General features: G+C 40.9%; 1 protein-coding gene across 2 annotated transcripts in view; it reads left to right on the forward strand.

The window, feature by feature from the left end:
* MOCOS (molybdenum cofactor sulfurase) overlaps positions 1-24,701 on the forward strand; it is a 363,943-nt gene that overhangs the window by 297,060 nt on the left and 42,182 nt on the right. For both annotated transcript variants that reach the window (XM_054018759.1, XM_054018758.1), the window contains exons 7-9: positions 13,455-13,571; positions 16,423-16,833; positions 23,731-23,893. In XM_054018759.1, coding sequence (XP_053874734.1) covers positions 13,455-13,571; positions 16,423-16,833; positions 23,731-23,893 — 691 coding nt within the window. The remainder of the gene's footprint in view (positions 1-13,454; positions 13,572-16,422; positions 16,834-23,730; positions 23,894-24,701) is intronic.

A 24,701-nucleotide genomic window follows, 5' to 3' on the forward strand; every position in this document is an offset into this window, starting at 1 on the left:
AAGTCTGAGGTTAGAGCAGGGGTGGGCAAACTACAGCCTGCGGGCTGGATCTGGCCCCTCGGGGCTTTAGATCAGGCCCGCAGGATTGCCCCCTGTGGTGCCCTGGGCCCCGCACCGCTTTCAGCAGTGGCCAGTCCAACGTCCCTGTGGCCCCCAGGCCCTTGCCTCCAGGCACCGCCCCCCACAGCTCCCATTAGCCAATGGGAGCTTCGGGGGAGGTACCTGGAGGCGTGGCAAAGGCAGTGCACGCGGAGCCCTCCGCCCCCACTCCCTCAGGGGCCGCAGCACTTCCTGGAGTGGCGTGGGGCTGGGGCTGGGGACAGGGCAGGCATGCAGGGAGCCTGCCCTGGCCCCGATGCACGCCACTGCCACCCCGAAGCCCGAACCCCTCCTGCACCCTGCCCCCCCAACTCCCTGCCTTAAGTCTCCTGCCTGCACCGCGCACCCCTCCTGAACCCCAACTCCCTGCCCTGAGCCCCCTGCTGCATCCCACACTCCTGCCCTGAGCCCCCTCCTGCACTCTGCACCCCAAGCCCCTTCCCTGAGCCCCCTCATACTTCCCACACACACCCCTGCCCCAATCCCTTGCCCTGAGCCCCTTCCTGTACACCGCACCCCCTCCTACACCCCTTACTCCCTCCCGCATCCCAACCCCCGACCCTGACCCTGCATACAATTTCCCCACCTAGATGTTTCCCTCGACCCAAAAAGTTTGCTCACCCCTGGGTTAGAGCCAAAAATGGAACACAGGTTTCTTGAATCACTGAGTCTTATGTACTACACCATCCTTCCTACCCAAAGTTCAAGCTAGAGTTGCCACTACCACTAGTTTATCACAGTTCTAGTTTCCCCTGTCATTATGTTGGTTGGTCCCTCTGCAGGAGTGCAGAATGGCAGGGGAGCTTTATATGCCCTGTTTCTCACCCCCACACCATGCACCTTTGCTTTGTCAGCTACAATCTGTTGCATAATTATTATCCTGAAGAATGGCTAGAGATGCATATTGGATTACATATGCCTGCTTCAGTACCCATGAGAGGAAGCTCTGATTAAGTTATCTATGATGTCACAGATGATTTATTTCTGTTTTCCTTTTTGTACTTTCCATTCCTATGCTGGATGGCATTTTAAATATCCTATATATGAGCCCAAATTGTATTTGGGTATGAATGCAGGCAAATGAGTGGCCAGGGAGAGTGAATGCTTCTGCCTGAAGATACATGGGTCCATGGCAATATGCCCCTTATAGGGGAAGACTCCAGGGCTTGGCTGAATCACTGAATCTTGGACACTATCTTGCTTGATTACTCTATCAGGTATGCATATGTGGCCTATTGAAATTCAATTCTTGAATCTTCCAGTTCACAAGGTGCACCAAGCAGAAGAAAAAGGCAATCCAGAAGATGCAAGATCATCCATTAAGAATCAAGATAGTATTTCAAATCTTCTCTTGTACTGAAATTCCTCAGTCCCAAAACATCTAGCAGTTTCTGGATTTGACACGTAGAATCATAGGACTAGAAGGGACCTCAAGAGGTCATCTAGTGCAGTCCCCTGCACTCCTGGCAGGACTAAAGTATTATCTAGACCATCCCTGACATGTGTTTTGTCTATCCTGCTCTTAAAAATCTCCAATGATGGAGATTCCACAACCTCCCTAGGCAATTTATTCCAGTACTTAACCACTGTGACAGTTAGAAAGTTTTTCCTAATGTCCAACCTAAACCTCCCTTGTGGCAATTTAAGCCCATTGCTTCTTGTCCTAGCCTCAGAGGTTAAGAAGAACTACCTTTTGTGTAACTGAAAACTGTTATCATGTCCCCTCTCAGACTTCTCTTTTCCAGACTAAACAAACCCAATTTTTTCAATCTTCCCTCATAAGCCATGTTTTCTACACCTTTAATCATTTTTGTTGCTCTTCTCTGGACTTTCTCCAGTTTTTCCACATCTTCCCTGAAATGTGGCGCTCAGAACTGGACACAGTACTGCAGCTGAGGCCTAATCAGCACGAAGTAAAGTGGAAGAATTACTTCTCGTGTCTTGCTTACAACACTCCTGCTATTCCATCCCACAATGATGTTTGCTTTTTTGTGCAACAGTGTTACACTGTTGACTCATATTTAGCTTGTGGTCCACTATGAACCCCAGATCCCTTTCCGCAGTACTTCTTCCTACGCAGTCGTTTCCCATTTTGTATCTGTGCAACTGATTGTTCTTTCCTAAATGGAGTACTTTGCATTTGTCCTTATTGAATTTCATCCTGTTTACTTCAGACCATTTCTCCAGTTTGTCCAAATCATTATACTCCTATCCTCCAAAGCACTTGCAATCCTCCCAGACTGGTATCGTCCACAAATTTTATAAGTGTATTCTCTATGCCGTTATCTAAATCATTGATGAAGATATTGAACAGAACCGGACCCAGAACTGATCTCGGCAGGACCTCACTCATTATGCCCTTCCAGCATGACTCTCTAGGTATGGTTTTCTAACAAGTTATGCACCCACCTTATAGTAGCTTCATCTAGATTGCATTTCCCTAGTTTGTTTATGAGAAGGTCATGCAAAACAGTATCAAAAGCTTTACTAAAATCAATATATACCACATCTACCGCTTCCCCCCCCCCCATCCACAAGACTTGTTACCTTGTCAAAGAAAGCTATCGGGTTGGTTTGACATGATTTGTTCTTGACAAATCCATGCTGACTGTTACTTATCACCTTATTATCTTTTAGATGTTCACAAATTGATTGTTTAATTATTTGCTCCATTATCTTTCTGTGTACAGAAGTTAAGTTGACTGGCCTGTCATTCCCCAGGTTGTCCTTATTTCCCTTTTTATAGATTGGCACTATACTTGTCCTTTTCCAGTCTTCTGGAATCTCTCCCATCTTCCATGACTTTTCAAAGATAATCACTAATGGCTCAGATATCTCCTCAGTCAGCTCCTTCAGTATTCTAGGATGCATTTCATCAGGCCCTGGTGACTTGAAGACATCTAATTTGTCTAAGTAATTTTTAACTTGTTCTTTCCCTATTTTAGCCTCTGATCCTGCCTTATTTTCACTGGCATTCATTATGTTAGATGTCCAATCACCACCAACCTTCTTGGTGAAAACTGAAACAAAAGTCATTAAGCACCTGTGCCATTTCCACTTTTTCTGTTATTGTTTTCCCCCTCCTCATTGAGTAACGGACCTACCTTGTCCTGGGTCTTCCTCTTGTTTCTAATGTATTTGTAGAATGTTTTCTTGTTACCCTTCATGTCTCTAGCTAGTTTGACCTCATTTTGTGCCTTGGCCTTTCTAATTTTGTCCCTACATACTTGTGTTATTTGTTTGTTCATCTTTTGTAATTTGACCTAGTTTCCACTTTTTGTAGGACTGTTTTTTTGATTTTTAGATCATTGAAGCTCTCCTGGTTAAGCCAGGGTGGTCTCTTGCCAGACTTCCTATCTTTCCTACGCTTCTTCCTCTGAATACTACTTTTCACAGAACTCAGGGACTCTATAGGATGCATGTGATCAAGCAGGAGAAATCTTCTGGGTCAGGTCCTACGGGATGACTACCTACATGTTCTGATTTACCCACCCTTCCAGAGGCTCCTCTGGTTCTTTTTCCAGGATGTTACTTGCTTTCAGCACAGTTCCACCAAGTGAGCTGCCTTTTTGCAGAAGTTCTAGAAAGGGTCTCTTCATCTGCTAGACACCTGGCACTTCATCCATTTCTCTGGCTGACATTTTTCCCAACAGTAAAAACTTCAACATTATTAATCTTCACTTAGATCATCAGTCGAACAATAATGAATACAGTTATGAGCAACCAGTAAACACATCCTTGTGCTGCATGTGCCTGATTCCCCCATATTCATCACACTTCCTAATGAAAACAGCTCAGGTACAGATTTAACATAAAAACAACGAGGAGTCCTTGTGGCACCTTAGAGACTAACAAATGTATTTGGGCATAAGCTTTTGTGGGTTATAACCCTCTTCATCAGAAGCATGGAATGAAAAATACAGTAGGCAGGTATAAATATAGAACACATGAAAAGATGAGAGTTGCCTTACCAAGTGGGAGGTCAGTGCTAAGAGGCCAGTTCAATCAGGGCGGATATGGTCCATTCCCAACAGTTGACAAGAAGGTGTGAGTATCAACAGAGGGAAAATTACTTTTTGTCATGACCCAGCCACTCCCAGTCTTTATTCAGGCCTAATTTGATGGTGTTAAGTTTGCAAATTAATTCCAGCTCTGCAATTTCTCGTTGAAATCTGTTTCTGAAGTTTTTTTTGTTGAAGAATGGCCACTTTTAAGTCTTTTTATTGAGTGTCCAGGGAGGTTGAAGTGTTCTCCTACTGGCTTTTAAATGTTACAATTCCTGATGTCCAATTTGTGTCCCTTTATTCTTTTACGTAGAGACTGTCTGGTTTGGCCAATGTACATGGCGGAGGGGCATTGCTGGCACATGATGGCATATATCACATTGGTAGATGTGCAGGTGAACGAGCCCCTGATGGTGTGGCTGATGTGGTTAGGTCCTATGATGGTGTCCCTTGAATAGATATGCGGAAAGAGTTGCCAATGGGGTTTGTTGAGGGATTGGTTCCTGGGTTAGTGTTTCCATTGTGTGGTGTGTACTTACTGGTGAATATTTTCTTCAGTTTGGGGGGCTGTCTGTAAGTGAGGACTGGGGTGTCTCCCAAGGTCTGTGGGAGTGGCAGGGTTACTACAAAAAGTAATTTTCCTTCTGTTGATACTCGCCTTCTTGTCAACTGTTTGGAATGGGCCACATCCACCCTAATTGAATTGGCCTTGTTAGCACTGACCCCCCACTTGGTAAGGCATCACCCATCTCTTCATGTGCTGTATATTTATACCTGCCTACTGTATTTTTTCACTCCATGCATCTGATGAAGTGGGTTATAGCCCATGAAAGCTTATGCCCAAATAAATTTGTTAGTCTCTAAGGTGCCACAAGGACTCCTCATTGTTTTTGCTGATACAGACTAACACGGCCCCTCTAAAACCTGTCACCAGATTTAACATAGAATTTCAAACCAATTAGCAACTGACCCCAAACAAAATCCTGCTTCAAAGCACCCATGAGGTTTAGAAAAGTTCAGAACCAGATCATGCCCATCTCTAAGGAAAGGTCTACCCTACATCAGTGCAGCTACTGCTACACTGTAGATGCTTCCTATTTCGACAGAAGGTGTTTTTCCATCAATGTAGTTAATCCACCTCTCTGAGAGATGGTAGCTCAACCGTCCATCCACCAAGCCATCAGCCTAGCCACATCTACATGGGGGTTAGGTCAACCTAGCTACGGCACTACCGGCATGAAATTTTTCACAGCCCTGAGCCACCTAGCTAGGTGCATCTAACTTTTAGTAGTAGACCAGGCCTAAAGCAAGTAGACAAATTGGTACATACATCAATTCAAAAATGCCTAATAGTAATACATTACCATTCTCACTGTCAATGCATCCAGTGTGCAGTTCCAATATACATTTAAGGTCTGACTCTCCACTGCCTTGTACCCAGTGTATTCATTTTACTGGAGCAACGTAAGTGCTGAGTGGGTGTAAACTGCTAGCATTCTGATCTGGGAGTGTTTTACACCCACTTTGCAATTCATTTATACACATGTAAATGACTGCAGAAGATGCAAGGCAGAAGAAAATCAGCCCTTTAGACAATATGGGCTCTGTCCCGACTAGAAATTAGCACCTCAGGGGTGAATGTATATGTTTTGTACAAAAAATATCATTTTGCAGGAAACGATCTGGTTAAACTGATTTTATGTCTTAGTAACTCAACAAAGATGTCATTTTTTTTCTTTCTTCTAAATAATGATTTGGAAACAAGTGCTGATTTTCTCTTCAGACCTATTTCTGGATTAAATTACATTAAACAAGATTAAGCATGCATCATTGGCAGCCGCAACATTTCACAATCAAAAGCTGGGTGACAAAAAGAGCTAGCTTACTTTCTCTCCGATTTCATGCAATAAATCAGTGAATTAATTTACCAACTGATTTGGAGAAGAGTGTCACAAAGTCAGCTTTATAACCAGCCATCAGTAGTGTGCAGTGAAATTCTTGTGATGAGCAAATCCATCTGACAAACCTACTCCAGAAACACTGTGCTCTGAAGTTTGGTCACAGTCTGAGAACTGAGTAGAAATCCAGACTGCCATTCTTCCAAGAGAATAAATACTGTTGTGACGAGGCTTCTTGAACTGGATGTTTTTTTCCATCCTTGTCATACGAAATTATAAAAATGCCAAGATTAAGGGCCCAATTTGACAACTTCTGCTCATGTGAGTAATTCTGTTGACTGTAATGGAACAACTCATATGAGTAAGAACTGCTTGTTTGAGTTATGGGTCCTATGATTTAAAATTAGATTTTTAAAGGAGCCTATAGAAGTGGGTGCCTTCCATTTTTAGTGATTTAAAATCATGCAAAACTATATGGTATCTATAAATCTTAACTACCACATATTTCAAATCTGCTTACAGTAGTGGTATTGCTCTTAAGCATATCAATAGCACTAGAATATGGAGGAGGATTTATATTCAGATTAAACATTATTATTGTTGTAGTTGTTATTCATGAATCCCTCTCAACTTAGATGCTCCAGACACTAAATAGTTAAAGTACAGTAGTAATATAGGGTTGCTAACCCTCCAGGATTGTCCTGGAGTCTCAAGAAATTAAATATTATGTCATGTGATGAAACCTCCAGGAATACGTCCAACGAAAATTCGCAACCCTAGGAGTAAGCAACAAATAAATCCGTATATAAAAAAAAAAAAAACGCTCAGACATCAAAGCAAAATGGCATCATTAAAAGGAAGGAGGAGCAGGAGCGCTGACTCTGGTTAAAACAGAAATTACCTCTGGAAAAAAAAAATGAAGTTTTAACTCTGATCAGGAGCGGCTCCAGACACCAGCGAAGCAAGCACATGCCTGGGGCGGCAAGGCGTGTGGGGCGGTGTGCTGGTCACCATGAGGGCGGCAGTCAGGCAGCCTTCGGCGGCATGCCTGCGGGAGGTCCGCTGGTCATGCGGCTTCGGCGGCAATTCGGCGTCGGGTACACTGAAGGCACGGGACTGGCAGATCACCCGTGGAAACGCCACTGAAGGCCGCCTGACTACTGTGCTTGGGGTGGCAAAAAACATAGAGCTGCCCCTGTGTGTGATCTTAGTAAAAAATGGATGTCTGTTTCCTAGCTAGTTCACCTATCTCTGTTAAAGCACAAAGACCCTAGCCTTGCAAGACAATGAGCGGCCTCTGCTCTCATTAAATTCAAGGGGGCTATGAGGGTGCTCGGTCCCATCCAGAAAATGCTGCATCCTGCAGGTTTAGGCTCACAGTAAACTGCTTCAGACATAGAACTGAATATTAAGGGTTAGCTGATGGAAAGGACTCCAGGTCTTCCTAGTATCTTAATTACCATGTACATTCAGTGTAGAATCAATAAAAATGCTGTAAGGTCTATGAGTTTGCAATTAAATTGTAAAAAATCAAGTTTACAAAAGACCCAGGTCACCCTAGTTCTAAACATCAGACCCAGGGAAGCACCAAAACTGATGATCTGAGTACCTAAAGCTGTGTACCTGCCATTAGCACTTTTTCATGCTTCCATGCCCTTATTGATGAACATATCCCTGGCTCCTAAACAACAGCCTGTGTTGTTACATGCTGAGCTGCAAACACTCTGCTGCACTTTGCAACCCATAGGTCTATACTTCTTATTGCTCCTTATGGCAGTTTTCAAAATGTGTATTATTGAAGGCTTTTTTCATCGAAACAGACTCTAACAGATGGTTTATATTCTATTTGTTTTGCTGTATGCTAACACCACAGAAAGAGATTAAATTAACTCCCAAAGTATCATAGTTCCAGGGTGAAGCTGAGCAACAGGACCTAACAGTATATGTCCAAGTGAAAATCAAGCATTTGTCCAAAGAACATAGGTCGGGACCTGCAGTCTTTAGAGACACAGGGTAGATGAGGTAATATTATGGTTACCAAATGTCTAATCGCACGAACACCCTTGCCCCACCCTCTGCCCTGCCCCTCCCTGGAGCCCTGCCCCTTCTCCGAGGCTCCACCCCCCCCCACTCCATCCACCCTCCTTTCATCACTCGCTCTCCCCTACCCTCATTCACTTTCACTGGGCTGAGGCAGGGAATTGGGGTGCAGGAGGGGGTGTGGGCTCTGGGCTTGGGGGTGGGACCAAGGGGTTCAGGGTGTGGGATAGGGCTCCGGGCTGAGCCTGGGGCAGGGGGTTGGAGTGCAGGAGGGGGTTCGGGGTGAACTCTGGGAAGCAGTTTCGGTACGGGAGATGGCTCAGGGCTGGGGTTGGGATGCAGGAGGGGATGAGGGGTGTAGGCTCTGGGCGGGAGTTTGGGTGCAGGAGGGAGCTCAGGGCTGGGGCAGGGGGTTGGGGTTGGGGTGTGGGAGGGGATGAGGGGTGTGGGCTCCAGCCAGATGGTGCTTACCTCGGGCGGCTCCCGAAATGGCCGGCATGTCCAGCTCCTAGGCTCAGGGGCAGCCAGGTGGCTTTGTGTGCTCCCTCTGCCCATGGGCACTGCCCCCACAGCTCCCATTGGCTGCAGTTCCCAGCCAATGGGAGCTGAGGAGTGAGTGCTCAGGGTGGGGGCAGCACGCAGAGACCCTCTGGCTGCCCCTACGCCTAGGAGCCGGACATGCCGGTCACTTTGAGGAGCTGCATGGAGCCAGGGCAGGTAGGGAGCGCTGCCAGATTTTAGCGGCCTAAAATCTCCCAGATCAGCTTCAGTAGCCTGCAGGAGATTGAGCCTGATTCCAGGAGACTCCCAGGCAATCCGGGAGGGTTGGCAACTTTAGGTATTATCTTTTATTGGACCAACTTCTGTTGGTGAGAGAGACAAGCTTTTGAGCTTACATAGAACTGAAGAAGAGCTCTGTGTAAGCTCAAAAGCTTGTCTCTCTCACCAACAGAAGTTGGTCCAGAAAAATATATTACCTCCCACACCTGGTCTCTAATATCCCGGGACTGACACTGCTACAGTAGCATTGCATCCTGCAATCTTTACTCATTCAAGTAGTCCAATTGATGGCAATGGGAGGAACACTTCATATTAGTAAGAGTTACTTGCAGGATTCCCATGTGAGTTTATGCTTTGCATAGATTGGTAATAAAGCTCTCTAGAGTTCAGACAAAAGGTTATGCTTAACTGGTCTTTCTCGTCTTAAAAATAATTCTCTCTTCCTTTAATTTGGTCTCTTTTTTTCTCTGCCAATAATCCTTGGGCTGGTCTAATCTAAAAACGAATATAAACCGATCATATAAAAGTGTTATCTGAGAAGGGTTTTGTCTTACGTTGCAGTGTTTTTCTCTGGAATTCTGACACATGCTTATATGAAACAAAAGTCCAGGTTTTGCATTAATGAATAATGATGATTTATCTGACAAGAACAAAACAAACAAAAAAGAAGAAGAAGAAGAAGAAAGAGAGAATCTAGTTGCTCAACATTTCCTGAACTCAGGGCATGGCAACTCAGTCTTTAAACATCCTGTAATTTTAAAAGCAAACAAAGTGAAAGAGGTTATTATTTGAGAAAGATTATAAATTTTGGATTAAGGCTTTTGATATACTGAACAAACCAAACCGGATGCTGAACAACTTGAGCAGTGAAATAACTGTCATGATTTTTGCCCTGCTTGTCATCATTAACTGAATGATGGATCCACCCACGAGTCGTTAGAACCATGACAACCCTTGTTATGTCAGGATGACAACTTTTCTCATCCAAATGAGAAAATAACGCAAGAAACTGTCACTGTTTTGTCAGAAGGCTTCTATCTGGGAACAAAGTTAAATGACACCACAACAGTCTTTCTCAGCAGATGCCTTTTACTATAACTTTGATTCTTAGAAACATGCTTGGAATACTGCACGGATGCACTAATCATAAATAGAGATGTTGGGTCTGATACTCCATTGCACTTGTTAATCAGGATCTGTTGTGCTTTTGATTGTGTTTACATTAGAGAACTGAACAATTCATAATTGAAACAAGAGGACAGAACCAGTTTAAGCACAAACATGCTGATTTGTTTTCTGCAATGCTGCAGTTTTGGCCTGTGCCATAATATTGTTTTTCTAATGTGTTTCAATTGCAATGGTCTCTGATAACTTATTGCACAGAAGCAGTGGGTTCTGGAAAACTTCAGAAGAACACTAATGCACGGTCAGGAAGCAGTGGGAGGACCACCTCATTGTTTTCACTGTGACCTGTTTTAGTACAGTCTACACTGACACTAAGGACCTGATCCTGCAAGTACTCACACTGATGGGAGTAACTTCATTCCTGTGAGGAGTCCCTTTGAAGTCAATAAGAATACAGACATGAGTACAGTTAAGCACATGCACAAGAGTTTACTGATTGGGAGCTAAGACCATGAGCCTGCAATGAGCTTCTTGAGAACAGATCCCTGCACCTCGGGGTGCAGGGATTCACCCATTCAGAGGACATTGCAGAAGTTGGCAACCATGATTGCAACTCTCCATTCTGCCCCCCCCCTTTTGTTAAGTAAAAATATAATGCTTTTAATTAGTGCTTCTGTCAAGGACAAATGCTTAACCAAAACAGACAAGAGGCTACAGCACCTGCAGTTTTTTCCAATCACTAATAGAGTACAGTAAATTGAAGGATATATATTTTATTTCTAATAATGCAACTCCTCTGGTAATTAATGAGTTAATATACTTAGGTATAATTATTCAATAGTTACATCATGATAGCACCCAGAGGCCTCAATCAGGAGTGCGGTCCCATTGCTGTACCAACATAAAGATAGACATGATTACTACACTGCATAACAATATCCTGGCTGTGTACATACATCACTTTTGCCTGCATTTTCTTTGTTTTTTATCTATGATATTTTTGGTGTTTTAGGGCCTGGATAACAGCATCCACTAGCTCCCATGTGGAATCTCACTGAGGTCAACCTCTGCCATATCTAGCGTTGATCTACAATCAATGGGTCTTAGGTTCCTATGTTACTGAAGTGCTTTTGAAAAGTGTACTCCTTGTCTTAATGTTAGTGATACAGAAACATTCATACTTGTGTACGTTGGTAGAAATTGAAGAATATACCCTGGATCAAATATGTCACCCCCAAATAATAAAATATAATGTAAACCGAGACAAATATGATGCATTTTTTGCCCTTGTAAATGCTACAAAGCATGTGAGTTCACCTTCTATGCACTGAAATCGAATGCATGATTAGTTTCATGGTTATTCTTTGTGTCCTGGATAATAAACTGTGATTTTGAGACCAGGACCATTAAGTTAAAACAACTCTTTGTTATTTTAACAGACAATTTAAGGAGCCCGATTTTTCACTGTCTTGAGTTTTGGGTAAATACAGCTGTGCCAAGTGGGTGTAGAACCATTCCCAATGTCTTGATTGTGTTTTACACTTGCTGCAAACTCATTTTACACAGGTGTCTTACATTTATATTTCCATTTGTTTCCCAAGCATTCTTGTGTAAAACCCCTTGTGCCCACACCTAAAAGTGCTCCAGATGCTTTGTGTGCACCAAATACTATTAGGATTGCTTTGCGCAGGTCTAAAGATCGACACAGACTGAATTAATTCCTGCACTAGGTTCAAATGTAGGACTTGATCCTGCAAGGTGCTGAGCACAGAAGTATTGGAGACAGTGGAAGTTGAGGTTGCTCAGCAACTCATGATCAAGCTCCACAAGAACTTACTTTTATTGTGTATTAAATGGGTAAACTGAAGAGAGGTTGTGTTACATGGCCAAGATCATGCAGGCAGGAATCTGCAAAGTCAGGAATAAAACTTAAGCCAGTCCCTTAATTTAACTGCTCCACACGTACTTCCTCTACTACAGAGCCTATATAAATAAGGTGATTATACTATATTGCACTGCACATGGGAGGTGTGATTGCAGCAAGTAAAGACTTTCATATAAGGCAGTGAAACCCACAGCAGCACAGGCGGCAGTGTTGAGCTAGACCTACCCACTCAGGACACTGGATCCCATACTCCAGCAATAATCATGTATACCATATTGTCCTTACAGCCCTTGTTATCTCTTGTTAAAATCCATTTACTTGGAGAGTTTTGGGAGCCATAATGTTTCTCAAATGGTCTTTCTTCTTTATGCTTTGATAGGAGTACTGGGGGTCCCTAAAAGTATATCTCCATCTCTCCTGCCACAGGTCTCTTCATTGTGTGAGATTCTTTCTGTTGTACAGACAGACATGATCTCCCATGCCCCCTACACACTCACATGTTCATTCTCTCTCTCTCATATTCACATAATTTATTCATCCCAATGATTCATCCATTAATTATTGTATTTGTGTCCATTAATTATTCAGTGTTTTTTTTTCTTTAACTGGCAGTTTTAGAAATATTCAGAGACATAAAAGCATAACATCAGGGAAGGTAAATGGGTCAGCCTAGTTGGTGAACAAAGTGGTCATGTGTGGAACATTCAAAGAGGTCTCTCTATTCCTGTCCTTCCAGACTAATGCCTGCCCTGTCGCGTGCTATTGCTTACTTATGGCCTCATCCATCAAGCTTGCAGAAATCTCTAGTGTGCAGAAATCTCATTGGTTTCAATAATTTCCTGCGCTGACAGTTTCCCTTATACCATAGAGTATATAGATATGCAAAGGAAAGATGTTGTCGTTGTTATCATTTGGATTGTGGTAGTATATAGAAACCCCAGCCAAGGACCAGGTTGTGCTAGATCAGGGGTTCTCAAACTGGGGGTCACAAGGCTATTACCTGGGGATCACGAATTGGCATGGGACTGACAGCCTGAGCCCCTGTTAAATTAAAATTAAATTAAATTTATTTATTAAATAAATTTAATTTATAATGGGGGAGAGGGTCACACTCCAAGACTTGTTGTGTGAAAGGAGTCACCCTTTCAATACAAAAAGTTTGAGAATCACTGTGCTAGATACTACACATTTAATTGAAGAGGAGATCCCAACCCCACATCTCCAAGCGGAGCAGTTGCTGCTTTGTATCCATTCCAATGCAGAACGTTACAAATAAAGCACTGACCCTGGAAACACTTACACATGTACTTAACTCTAAGCATGTGATTAGCCTAACTGATTTCAGTGGGCTTCTCCATAAAGTTAAGCATGTGTGCAAGCATTTGCAGGATCACTGCTTATTTCTCTGTTTCTTCCTTCTTTGTTGTTTTGCTTCATCTGAAAATAATAAAACTGAAGAATACCTGTTTTCCTCATAGTGTATATGAAAATACAACTGCTCCAACAACCAAACCGCTAATAATTTAGCGAAATAACTTACTTCAAGCAGCCTTTATTTATAACATAGTATATTTAATATTATCTCTTTCATTCTTTTGTTATTTGTCCTGCTGAATCTGTAAGGTGGACAAGATTGCCAGTCTCTACAACATACACGTTCGTACAGGATGTTTCTGTAACACTGGCGCCTGCCAGCAGCATTTGAGCCTCAGCAATGAGGATGTCAAAAGGAACCTTCAGGTCAGTACCAAATCCTGTTGAGGCCAAGTAAAATCACTTGAATGATTGAATAATGAGAGGGTTGAGGGGAAGAATAAAAACTGAGTATAGTTAAACATGGGTTTAAAGCAGGGGTTCTCAAACTGGGGGTCAGGACCCCTCAGGGGGTCACGAGGTTATTACATGGGGGATCACGAGCTGTCAGCCTCCACCCCAAACCCTGTTTTGTCTCCAGCATTTATAATGGTGTTAAATATAGAAAAAAGTGTTTTTAAATTATAAGGGGGTTGCACTCAGAGGCTTCCTATGTGAAAGGGGTCACCAGTACAAAAGTTTGAGAGCTACTGGTTTAAAGCATGTATATACCTCATATATCACGGGGCATGGGTTTTAGATTTGGGAGGGAGGCAATTTATATAATGGTGGCAGGTTTGTATTGTTCTCCATTAGACTTTAGTTTAACACACTACTACTGAAAGTACCTTCATTTAATAGCACCCGCTTCATTCGAGCTGGTTGAAAATTTTTTGACTGTCAAAAAATGTGGTTTAGTTGAAATCAAAAAGTTTCATCGGATTTTGATGGGAAAAAAGTCAAAACATTTGAAAATGTTTCATTCTAATGGTTTCATTTCGATCCATTTCATATTGACTTTAATATTGTATTAAAACATTATCATATTAATTGTAATATTATGTCATATTTATATACAATATATACCATGCACTGTTAAAGTTGAAAATTAATTAATCCAAATGACACTATCAGAACAAGATGTTTCAACATTATTGAAACAAAAGACTTCTGAATTTTTGTTTCACTGGAAATTTAGAAATTTCGACTTTTTTTTTTTTCTGGTTCAAAATGGAAAAAAATGAAATCTCATAATTGACCACACAATGGAAATTGTAGTTCCTGACCAGTTCTAGTGAACATCTTGCATCTTTTGTTTATTATATTATTATTAAAGTGTTCTAATTGTGCTTGTCAATTTTCAATAAATAAAGACTTAGGGTATGTCTACACTGCCCACATTACAACGTGGCCGCGGCAGCACTGTGACATGGGCAGCGTAGACTCACTTTCTTGCCGGGGGAGAGCTCTTCCAGCAATAAAAAAAAATAAATAAAAAAAACACCCCGAATGAACAATGGTCTATATTGGCGCTTTTCAGTGCTAAAACTTTTGTCGCTCAGGGGGGTGTTTTTTCACACCCCTGAACAACTAAAGTTTTAGTACTGAAAGTGGCAGTGTAGAGACAGCCTTAGGCCAAGTCTACACTATTGACCTATATCAGTATAACTGTGTTGCTTAGGGGTGTGAAAAATCCACATCCCTCAGTGATATAGTTTTACCGACCTAATCCCCCGTGTAGACAGCACTATGTCACCAGGAGAGCATCTCCTGTTGACATATCTATCACCTTTCAGGGAGGTGGATTAACTAAGCCGATGGGAAAAGCTCTTAATTTAGGAGCGGCTTAATTTAAGTACTACAGTGGTGCAGCATTTTAAGTGTATACCTGCCCTTAGTCTTTCCCCATTGGATGCATAGTCTAAAAGAGACAAAAATTAGATGGGGAAAAACAATAAGAAAGTACTCTAGCATTGAGAGGATGATGACAGTTTAAAAAGATATGTGCATATGACATGTCTACAGAGATTAGAGGTATATTAGGTAGGGAGCAACTTAAATTTTAAGTTGCCAAAGTATGAACAAACTTCATCTTGCTAGCTGCGCTCTTGTGACCTATTTTCTGCTGATTGTCATTCAGAAGATTTGGGTAGTATGCAGCATATGTTACAAAAAACCATGAGGGACTTCACAGTTGTAAACATGTCGTAGTTTGATATTACAATGAATTAGCAGAGAACAAGCCCAAAAGCTTACTAAGGACATTTTTCAAAAGTTAAAAAATATATGACCATATTGATACGGTAGCTTCTTCATCATTACATTCAGACATCTCAATACATGCTGAAAATACATAGATGCTGCAATTAGATGTAGGGCCCTATGTAAATCATGATTTCATGGCAGGCATGGAAATGGTGAAAGTGCCATGAAAGCTCCTATTATGTGATATGGGAACACAACTTAAAGAGCGTTCAAATGTGTTCTACCATTAAACTTCATGAAAACTGGTCATCTTCTAATATTGTTAGTATTTTATAGATTGCCATGTATACTACACGTGAAACATTTATGGAAGAAATAATAAATATAACCAAAAGGCAAGATTCAGACTTCAGTCACACCAATGTAAATCCAGAGTAACTTCGTCCATTTAAATTGTGATTCTCTAGATTTGTAACGGACGGTTGTAATGTGACCCAAATGAACTATTTCCCTCCTATAGGAGTTCACATTGTTTAATTTTGACTGAACATTAAGCAATAAATCAGTAGGATTAAATTGGATTGTTCATTCAGCCAAACTAAAAGCTCTTCACCATCTTGTTCTTTCTCACACACTCCTGGGGTTCTCTAGTGTGTTTTGCATGTTGCTCATATGATGTTAGATACAGCTCAGCAATTTCATAGCAATGCTGACGTCTGAGCTCTGGGAAAACATGGTATGGGTTGATCATGCTTGTGTTTGTCTGTCTGCACACAGGTTCTTACCTATATGGTATTTGGGGACATATAAGTACCTTAGTTAGATGAACAGATAGATATTATGTGTAGCAAATGAGACAGGGAAAAGATTTTCTTCATTTTCCTAATCTATTTATGTATTCATTATGCTGTTTTTGGAATGGATTTTTCTGTTTCGAGTTAGCAAAATGAAGTATAAAGTTGTAAAACAAGAAGGGAAAAAAATGAAAAGTTTGTTCTAATAGCTCATTGCTTTTCTTTTTATTTCAATCTAGGCTGGCCATGTCTGTGGAGATGATATAGATATAATTGATGGACGTCCCACTGGGTCTGTGAGAATATCATTTGGCTATATGTCTACTTTTGAAGATGCACAAACCTTTCTAAAGTTCATCATAGCAACCAGACTATCTGAATCAGACTGCAAGTTTCCCTCCCAAAACACCACAAGAGAAACTATTACACAGAATGACCATACTGCCAATAACAATGCAAAGAAATACTCTCTGAAAACTATCATCTCAGATACGGGACATTGGAATAATTCATCTTCAGCATTGAAGAAACCTGAACCTAACAGGGCTGTTGTTTCTGATAGTGCTATACCAGTATACAGAAGTGGGAGCAAGCCAATCACTGTCACCAACATTTACCTCTACCCAATCAAATCTTGTTCTGCATTCGAGGTACATATTTAAAATGAATTTTAGAGATTCATTTGAGCCATCCCCCATTTTTTCCCCCTAGCTTCTCAGGAATATTCTGTGTTAAGTATAAGGCAACAGCAGGTGAGTATTAATCTTATTTCAAGGAGTGGTGTTCACTTTCTCAAAACTATACTGTAAATTATCTGAACACTTGGATATTTAGTTTTTGAGGGAAATTCAATTAGATGAAGTCATGGAATGCAAATTTATTACATTTTCCTAACCCCCGTCCAGAAAATCTGCACGTAATATGTATCAGAATGAATAGTTTGGATTCCCAAAAACTTGAATAAATTATAATCAAGTCATTAGTATGCTTATACTAAATGACACGTGATGGACTGCAAGCATTGATGGGTGTGCAGCAATTGAGAAATAACTTGATTAACATGTTATAATTGAGAGGAGACTGATTTACATTACAAAGAAATGTTATCATTAAAAATACATTTGCAACAGAAATATGACATTTAAGTGTTGCAGCCCTATTTGAAAGTTCACTCTTTGAAGATTTTAATTGCTTTTTTGCCAAGTTAATAATATGGTCACCTTAGCTGCGACTTTTTTTTTAAATAATGCATGATGAAATAGGTGTATGCGCTGCACATTGACCTAGAATCTGACTTTGCTTCGCACTGTGCTGTGGAGCAATTTAATGAATGTCAATAATGGTATAACTTTCCTTATGGAAACTTACCAGTGTGGGTCACTATCACACATCTGAGTGGAAATTGGGGTCAAGCTTGGTGACAAATCACCTGTATTTAAAATATAGCTTCTCAAACAATACGATAATCATATTTTTAAAATCTGAGGGACTTTAAAACAAAATATAATGAAGTGTGACCATGGAAGTCAATTTTTATATAAACATGCCTTGGGTTTGCGTATGATGAACACTGCCCTTAATTCAGAGGCACAGCCTAGGAAAATACAAAAACAAACTTTAATTAGCTGTCTACAAAAGCCAAGTACACCCTGCATTTTATAAAAGAATGTTTCAACCTTAATTCAACTGCTGCAGTTTTTTGAGTTGTATTATAAAAGCTCACTCCTGCCAAAATGTTTTACTGCTGCATAGATGTCCATACACCACGCAGGCATGCATAGGGTTAAATTGGGGCTTTAAGCCATAGACTGCTGTCAGGAGAGTTGTGCCACAATAAGTCTCTTCTAGAGGATTTGGATGCTGTGTATCCAGGCACAGGCGGGATGTATCTTGGAGTGACAGGGTGCACTAGGATTTCTCCCACATAAGCAGGGCCAGATATCTTCCCTCCAAGGCTAGCATCACAGCGGGTGCTAAACTCACTCAAACCTTGCACTCCCCTGAAGAACAGCTTTGTGATTGCCAGCAAGGTTCTTTGCACTCTCGTGATAACCTGCCTTCCCCATGCACCCATGTGGTGCAGCACCTACTGTATATGCTTATAGACTAAACATATCTAAGTTAGCTGGAGAAATTGCAGGTAGATTGTGAAATTTTGTTAGCCTTGCCATAGAATCATAGGGTTAGAAGGGACCGCAAAAGTCATCTAGTCTAATCCAGGACTTGTTGTGTCTAAACCATCCAGGACAGATGGCCATCCAGCCTCCCAAGTTTACAGTCAGCTTTTAATAGTACTAGAAATGTAATTTATAGTTGTTTAGTATTTGACACTTGCATTGAAGCTGTGGACAGAGGCTCAATCAGCATCAGGTCCAGTGTGCTAAGCACAAATAGACACAGGCCCAGATCCTCTGAGGTATTTAGACATCTACCTCCCATTTAAATACCTTTGAGAATCTGGGCAACAACGTGGATACACAATTAAGTATATACATGCTTTATGTGCATTAGATATTAGAGTTTATATATAGCTAAGTTTCAGCTATCCTCACCTGTTTCTCAAACTGGCCAGCATTAATTGGTCCATTTCTTATACATGTCAGAGTAGAGATGGGGTCTGAGGAGGGATTGGTAGAAAGAGAGTAAAATGGCCTTGCTGATCAGTTCAGGAAGGATGTTTTATGCATAAAGAACAGCATGGAAGCAGGCCTGGATGGGAGGGTTAAGAGTTGAGAAGACGCCCAGATTATGGGTTCCAGCCATGTGGAGAATGGAGGTGCTATCAAGAGTGACAGAGAATAGGGGGAATGGAAAGGGCTTGGAAGCAAAGACCAGGAGTTCAGTGTTGGTTGTGTTAATTTTAAGTTGGTGATGAGACAGCTAGGAGGAGATGTTAGAGAATCAGGAAGCGATGTGGGACTGGAAGAAGGTAAGCAGGTCAGGAAGGGTTCTTTCCTTTCATTATCCTCATCAGTCACACCTGTCTTCATAGAGTTCTCGCTCCAAAACTCTTAGAGACAGAACTAGACTTGTCACTCACCACTTGATGTTTAGGGCTGCCCTATGACAAATCACTCCATCAAATTTTCTGCCTGCAAAAGCAGTAAAAATAGCAACCCCCAGTTCACAGTTTGTAAAGAGTCCTAAAGGCTAATTGTTCTCATTTTATTACTAATCCAGCTGAGGGTAAAATCTAAAAGCTATTGTTTATTTTGACATGGTATTTTTCAAGTCAGATGAGATTTCTTTGGCTATCAATATTTCATGGAAGTCACTTAACTCCATTCTAAATCCAGTTCCTGCTTGGCCTCTATTCAAGGCTAGGAGTAGGACTGCAAGATGGAGCAGATACCTCCACAGCCCATCTCATTGCTAAATGCAGAGTGAGTCACTCTCCCTAAGACTGTAGGGATATGTCTACACTGCAATTAGACATCTGCAGCTGGCCAGTACCAGCAGACTTGGGCTCCTGGGGCTTGGGCTAAGGGGCTCTTTAATTGTGGTGTAGATGCTTGGGCTGGAGCCTGAGCACTGGTACCCTCCTGCCTCACAATGTCCCAGAGCCTGGGCTCCAGCCTGACCCCAAATGCCTACACCTCAATTAAACAGCCCCTTAGCCCAAGCCCCATGAGCCCAAGTCCGCTGGCACGGGCCCGTCATGGGTTCTTAATTGCAGTGTAGTTATACCTTAAGTGTCACTATTGCAACTTCAGCCTTCATTATTTTGAAGGGTGAAAGTCTCAGATGCTACACACATTGGTGTTTGAAGTGAAACATTCTAGAACTACCTTCTCAAAAAGGAATGGAGAAGGAATGACATTTTGAAAACTAAATATAGTCTTTCAGATTGTCACTGGAATTCAATCATTCTGCATCTCTGTTGTTTGTCACAAAAGAGTTAGCTAATACAGAAAATCACAAACTTTGCCAGTCTCCTGATATAGTGATCCTAGTAGTAGGGACTGTTTCAGTTAATGTTGCCAAACAACATCTGTTCTAACACTGGTCATCACAAAGCTCATAACTTCCTGAAACATTTGCCCTTTTGATTGAAATTTTCTATGCTTGGTCACTGGTTACAAGGTTTTAGTTCTTTAGACTTTCAGATCAATTTCAATTTTTAAAAGTAAAATCCCTTTGGCCATTTTGTAGTTATCGGAGGATTAAAAAAGTTTTTACCACTTATAATTTGGATTCTATTTTTTGATGATGGTGGAACATCTCTAAACGGACTAAACTATTAGGGCTTTAAATTTTATACTGCTGTAAGTGCATTCTTGTCTTTTGCCTGCATACAGGAGATCATGGTCAGGTTTGTTACTTCAAGCATGGGACTCAAGCCTGCATTGTACTATTGACATTTTGGCATGGAGAGTAAGTAGGTCTGAATGTGAGTACATGTTCTGTTGCAGTGCAGAAAGAAAGAAAGAAATGCCAGACTGTGCATATGCAGAAGAAAGTTCTGTTAAACTGTTTGTGCTTTGGACAAAACTGCCGTTGACATTGGGTGCAGGATTGGGTTATCAAAAGATAAAGTTGGTGAACATGTGTGTTGCTTGGCCTTTTTTCAATGACTAAGAGTAGAACTGCAAGATGCAGCAGGTACCTCCATACCCCATCTCATGACTAATTGAAAATCGCTGTTTGACCTCCTCTCTAGTGAAAAGTCCATTAATATAACCTACTAGCTCTAAAACTTCACTCCTCCTGTGTCTAGCTGCCCTTGCACATAAGGCACTGGATGCCAAGAGAAAATGAGAATGCAGGGGATGAAAATTAAGGTGGGGATCTGGAACTAACATGGGGATAGTTAGTCCCTATTCCATATATCTTATAAAATGTGTTTGACAAGGAGTATTTGTCTACTGCCCAGTCCTGCTCCATGCATGCGTTACCAAATGCACAGAAAGCAGAGGACCCAGATGGAATACGATGTTTTATGGGCTTTTGGGAAGGAAGCTCTACTTTCATTTCCTTACAGTTTTTATTTCAAGTGGGGGGGGACACACAATCAAACCGGAGATGAAGAAAGTCTCACCCTCCCCCACCTTCTTTTAAGATACACAAGATTGTTTAAAGTATGCATTTTTAAACATGAACATTTTGTGTCCATTAATTTTGTATTGTTACATAATGCACCATGCTCAATGAAAAAAGGTTAAGACTTTAAACATTAATAACTTTATTATTCTTACCACAGATTCTAAACTATAAAAATTACATGGTATCACCCAAGACTATATAAATAAATAGTTTTCATTTAAAATACAACACATACTTTTAGTTATCAGTGGACAACAATATATACAGGTGTTATGAACATAAACTTTTCTTACACTTGTATAATTTAAAACCTGCTCAGTTAATTCTCTTCATATGTTCCAAAATACTGTAACTGTAATACCCACTCTATTGTAATCAGAAAAAAAATAAATCAAAAAGCATTTTAAAAAAGAATTCTAAAAAGATGAAAACTGGTTTCTAATGGAAAATCTGAATTGTAGCATCACTAAGCACTGTGGTCTGCTTACTTTTCTTGCTAAATTTTGCTTGATTTGCAGAGAAGAACTCTTTTTAGCTAAAAACAGGTAGCCCAATCAGTGGACCAATAACATGAATTGGCTTTATTATGCAATGGTCTGACTCGTGACTGGTGGAGAAGAAGATTAGCAAGCATGAGAAATAGGAAGAATTTGGACTTTCTACTGGTCTCCTGCCCTTCTTGCAATAGGCAATCAAGGAATGGATTGCCAAGCTCTGATCCTCCTGGGTTTCAGGCCTAGATACATAGGTGAATGGAGGGGTTTCATATTAACCAGAGCACATCTCCAGACATCATATGCTGAAAAATTAACTATGTCATTTACTGATGTTCTGCCCAAGAGGTGGGGCATGCAATTATTTTATATTATTGCAACTTTCTTATCTGGGATCCTGGTAGTGTAAAAATTATAGGAATTCCGATGTAGAGGGAAAAGGAAGTACTTGGCAAATATCAGTGACATAAGTGGAGGGGCTTTATTACTGGGCACCTTTAAGTGATCAATATCTTGGAGAAGAGGGAGAAGTGAGTTGTGGGCATGCAGTCAGGGGTGCAGCATCTCAAAGTTGAAGCATGGAGGTTCCTACAATCATCCTGAACCTACAACAGGCAAAGTAAATTGCATGGGATGATTGTTGCTATCTATCTTTTATCTGATATTTTTCTGCATAGTGCCTATCGCTATGTAGTGCATTATTGAAGGCCCTGACTGAGGAAGGCACTTAAGACATGTTTAGTTCTAACTATGTTTATAAGTCATGTTGCCTTTATTCGCCAGCTCGAATATCAGATTGCTGGCTGAAAATTCTATACCTACTGTATAGGTACACGAAGCACATAAAATTATTCTCATTTTTAAAAGGAAGTAGAAAAATATTTTTCTATTTTTTGTTTTTGTTTGTTTTTGTACTTCATGCGTTTTACAGCACTCTGGCCAAGAATTTTAAATGGCTACTGCAGAAAGGTCTGACTGAGAGGTTGAAAAGGCCCTTATAAATATCAGCAAGGGAGAAAATAAACCCTTTTAGAAGTTTTTAAGTTTGTTTTCAGTTGTGGAGATGGTAACGATGTTCTATCAGAAACTTGATTTTTATAAAATCTATTTAAATTATGCTGACATTATCAGTCACTTGAGGCTGAATTTTGCCCTCCGGTAGATGCATGATAGGAAGTGTATGCATGTATCTGAGAGCAGAATTTGGCCCTCAATATTTACTTGCTAGAGGTATCTTGCCAGTTAGCTTGCCAATAATCACATGGACTGTTCAGGGAGTATCTCAACTAACATATATGAAAATACAACAAAGCTTAGTCATAATTAACTCTCTAAATATATTACTGCTACTGGAGAGTACACGTGATCTGAGATAATATGTTTAAAAGATCAGCTTTCAACTAAGTGGAAATCCTCAAACTGAGGTTCTCTCATTTTACTTTAATTTCATAAAGTAGTTTCAGTTTCACAGAAAAAACCAGGGTCTCTTTGAGCAAAAAATCTTGAAATTTTCAAAATGTTGAATTTCAAATTTTTCTTTTTAAAAAACTCAATTTTTGCATTCAGTCACATTTTTTTAAACTTCCTATGTTTGGATATGAGAAGTGGAATTGTGAGACTCCTAAAATGGCCCAGATAAAGCTGAGAACATTTTCCACCAAATTTCACGAATGATATTCACTATCTTCTCACAGCCCCACTTGTTAATCGTGGTGTCTAAAAGCATGGTGATGTGTAACAAACAATAGTAATAAAACTCAATTTAGATTTGGCACCTTCCTGCAGAGATATTTCTCTTTGATTTGATAATTAAAGCTTCTGTTAACAAGGCTGACATTGACACATATATGAGTTTTCCTATTTCAGTTTCAAAGGATTTCACTAGGGGAAAGTTTCTTTTCCCTTTCCTTTTTGTGCAGTGCCTTTCCACTACTACAGCTAAAGATCTTTATTAAATAATTGATGTCGAGCTTTCTTTCCCATTGTATTTTTTTTCTGTTGCTATGCCAGGTTTCTGAGTGGCCTGTAGGAAACCAGGGATTGCTGTATGACCGAAGCTGGATGGTTGTGAATCAGAATGGTGTTTGCATCAGTCAGAAGCAGGAACCTAGACTGTGTTTGGTACACCCCATAATTGACCTGGAGCAAAAGATTATGGTCATCAAAGCAGAAGGTTAGTAGGCAGCATCCTTTCCTCTCCCTTATTAATACTGAATAATAATAAAAAGAAGTACAGAATGTCATGAATCGCTAATATATTAGGGACAAATCTTGCTCTTCCAGCTGTGGGTACGGAAGTTCCAGACTTGAGCAGAAAGGATAGATTTGGCTTATGTATGGGGAAGGGAGATCTCCACAGTGGCTCCCTACATGCAACTATGGAGTGGGTGCCCAGGGCAGGAATGGACAGTGCTGGTAAAATTCACAACTACCGGTATGCAAGTCCACTGGCCATTCTGCTTCTCCACATCATGGAGACAGAACACTAGCCTCAAGGGGCTACTGTAGCCCTGAAGCTGAAGAACTGGCCACCCCACAGCCTGACCACAATCTCTTCAGCACACAGCTGGGTTACTTGGGCTGTGCAATGGAGACAGACTTTGCTGCTTGATGAATAGATCATCAGTGGGGCTTGGTATCACTGAAGTGATGACATGACATTTTTTAACTGATTGCTTTACAGTATCCTTTCAACTAAAGGAAAATATCTCATTCTGGCTGCTTTTCTGAGCACACAATCAATGAATACACGAATGAACCATATTTGGAGAGTCCTGGGGTTCTGGAAAGTTCTCCCCTACTAGAGGGGATATACTGTTTCTTTCACTGACAAAACTATTAACATTGAACTAAACAGCAGGCTTGTCGTCTTCAGAGCTCATTATTAATGCCTTGTTTGCATATAGCTGAACAGTGTTTACCTTCTCCCTGGGGTCTAACATTTGCTCAGCCTGTGCATCTGTTAATAATGTATGTGCTCA

This window comes from Malaclemys terrapin, chromosome 2 (assembly GCF_027887155.1).
Source record: "Malaclemys terrapin pileata isolate rMalTer1 chromosome 2, rMalTer1.hap1, whole genome shotgun sequence".
NCBI classification, from domain to species: Eukaryota; Metazoa; Chordata; order Testudines; family Emydidae; genus Malaclemys; species Malaclemys terrapin.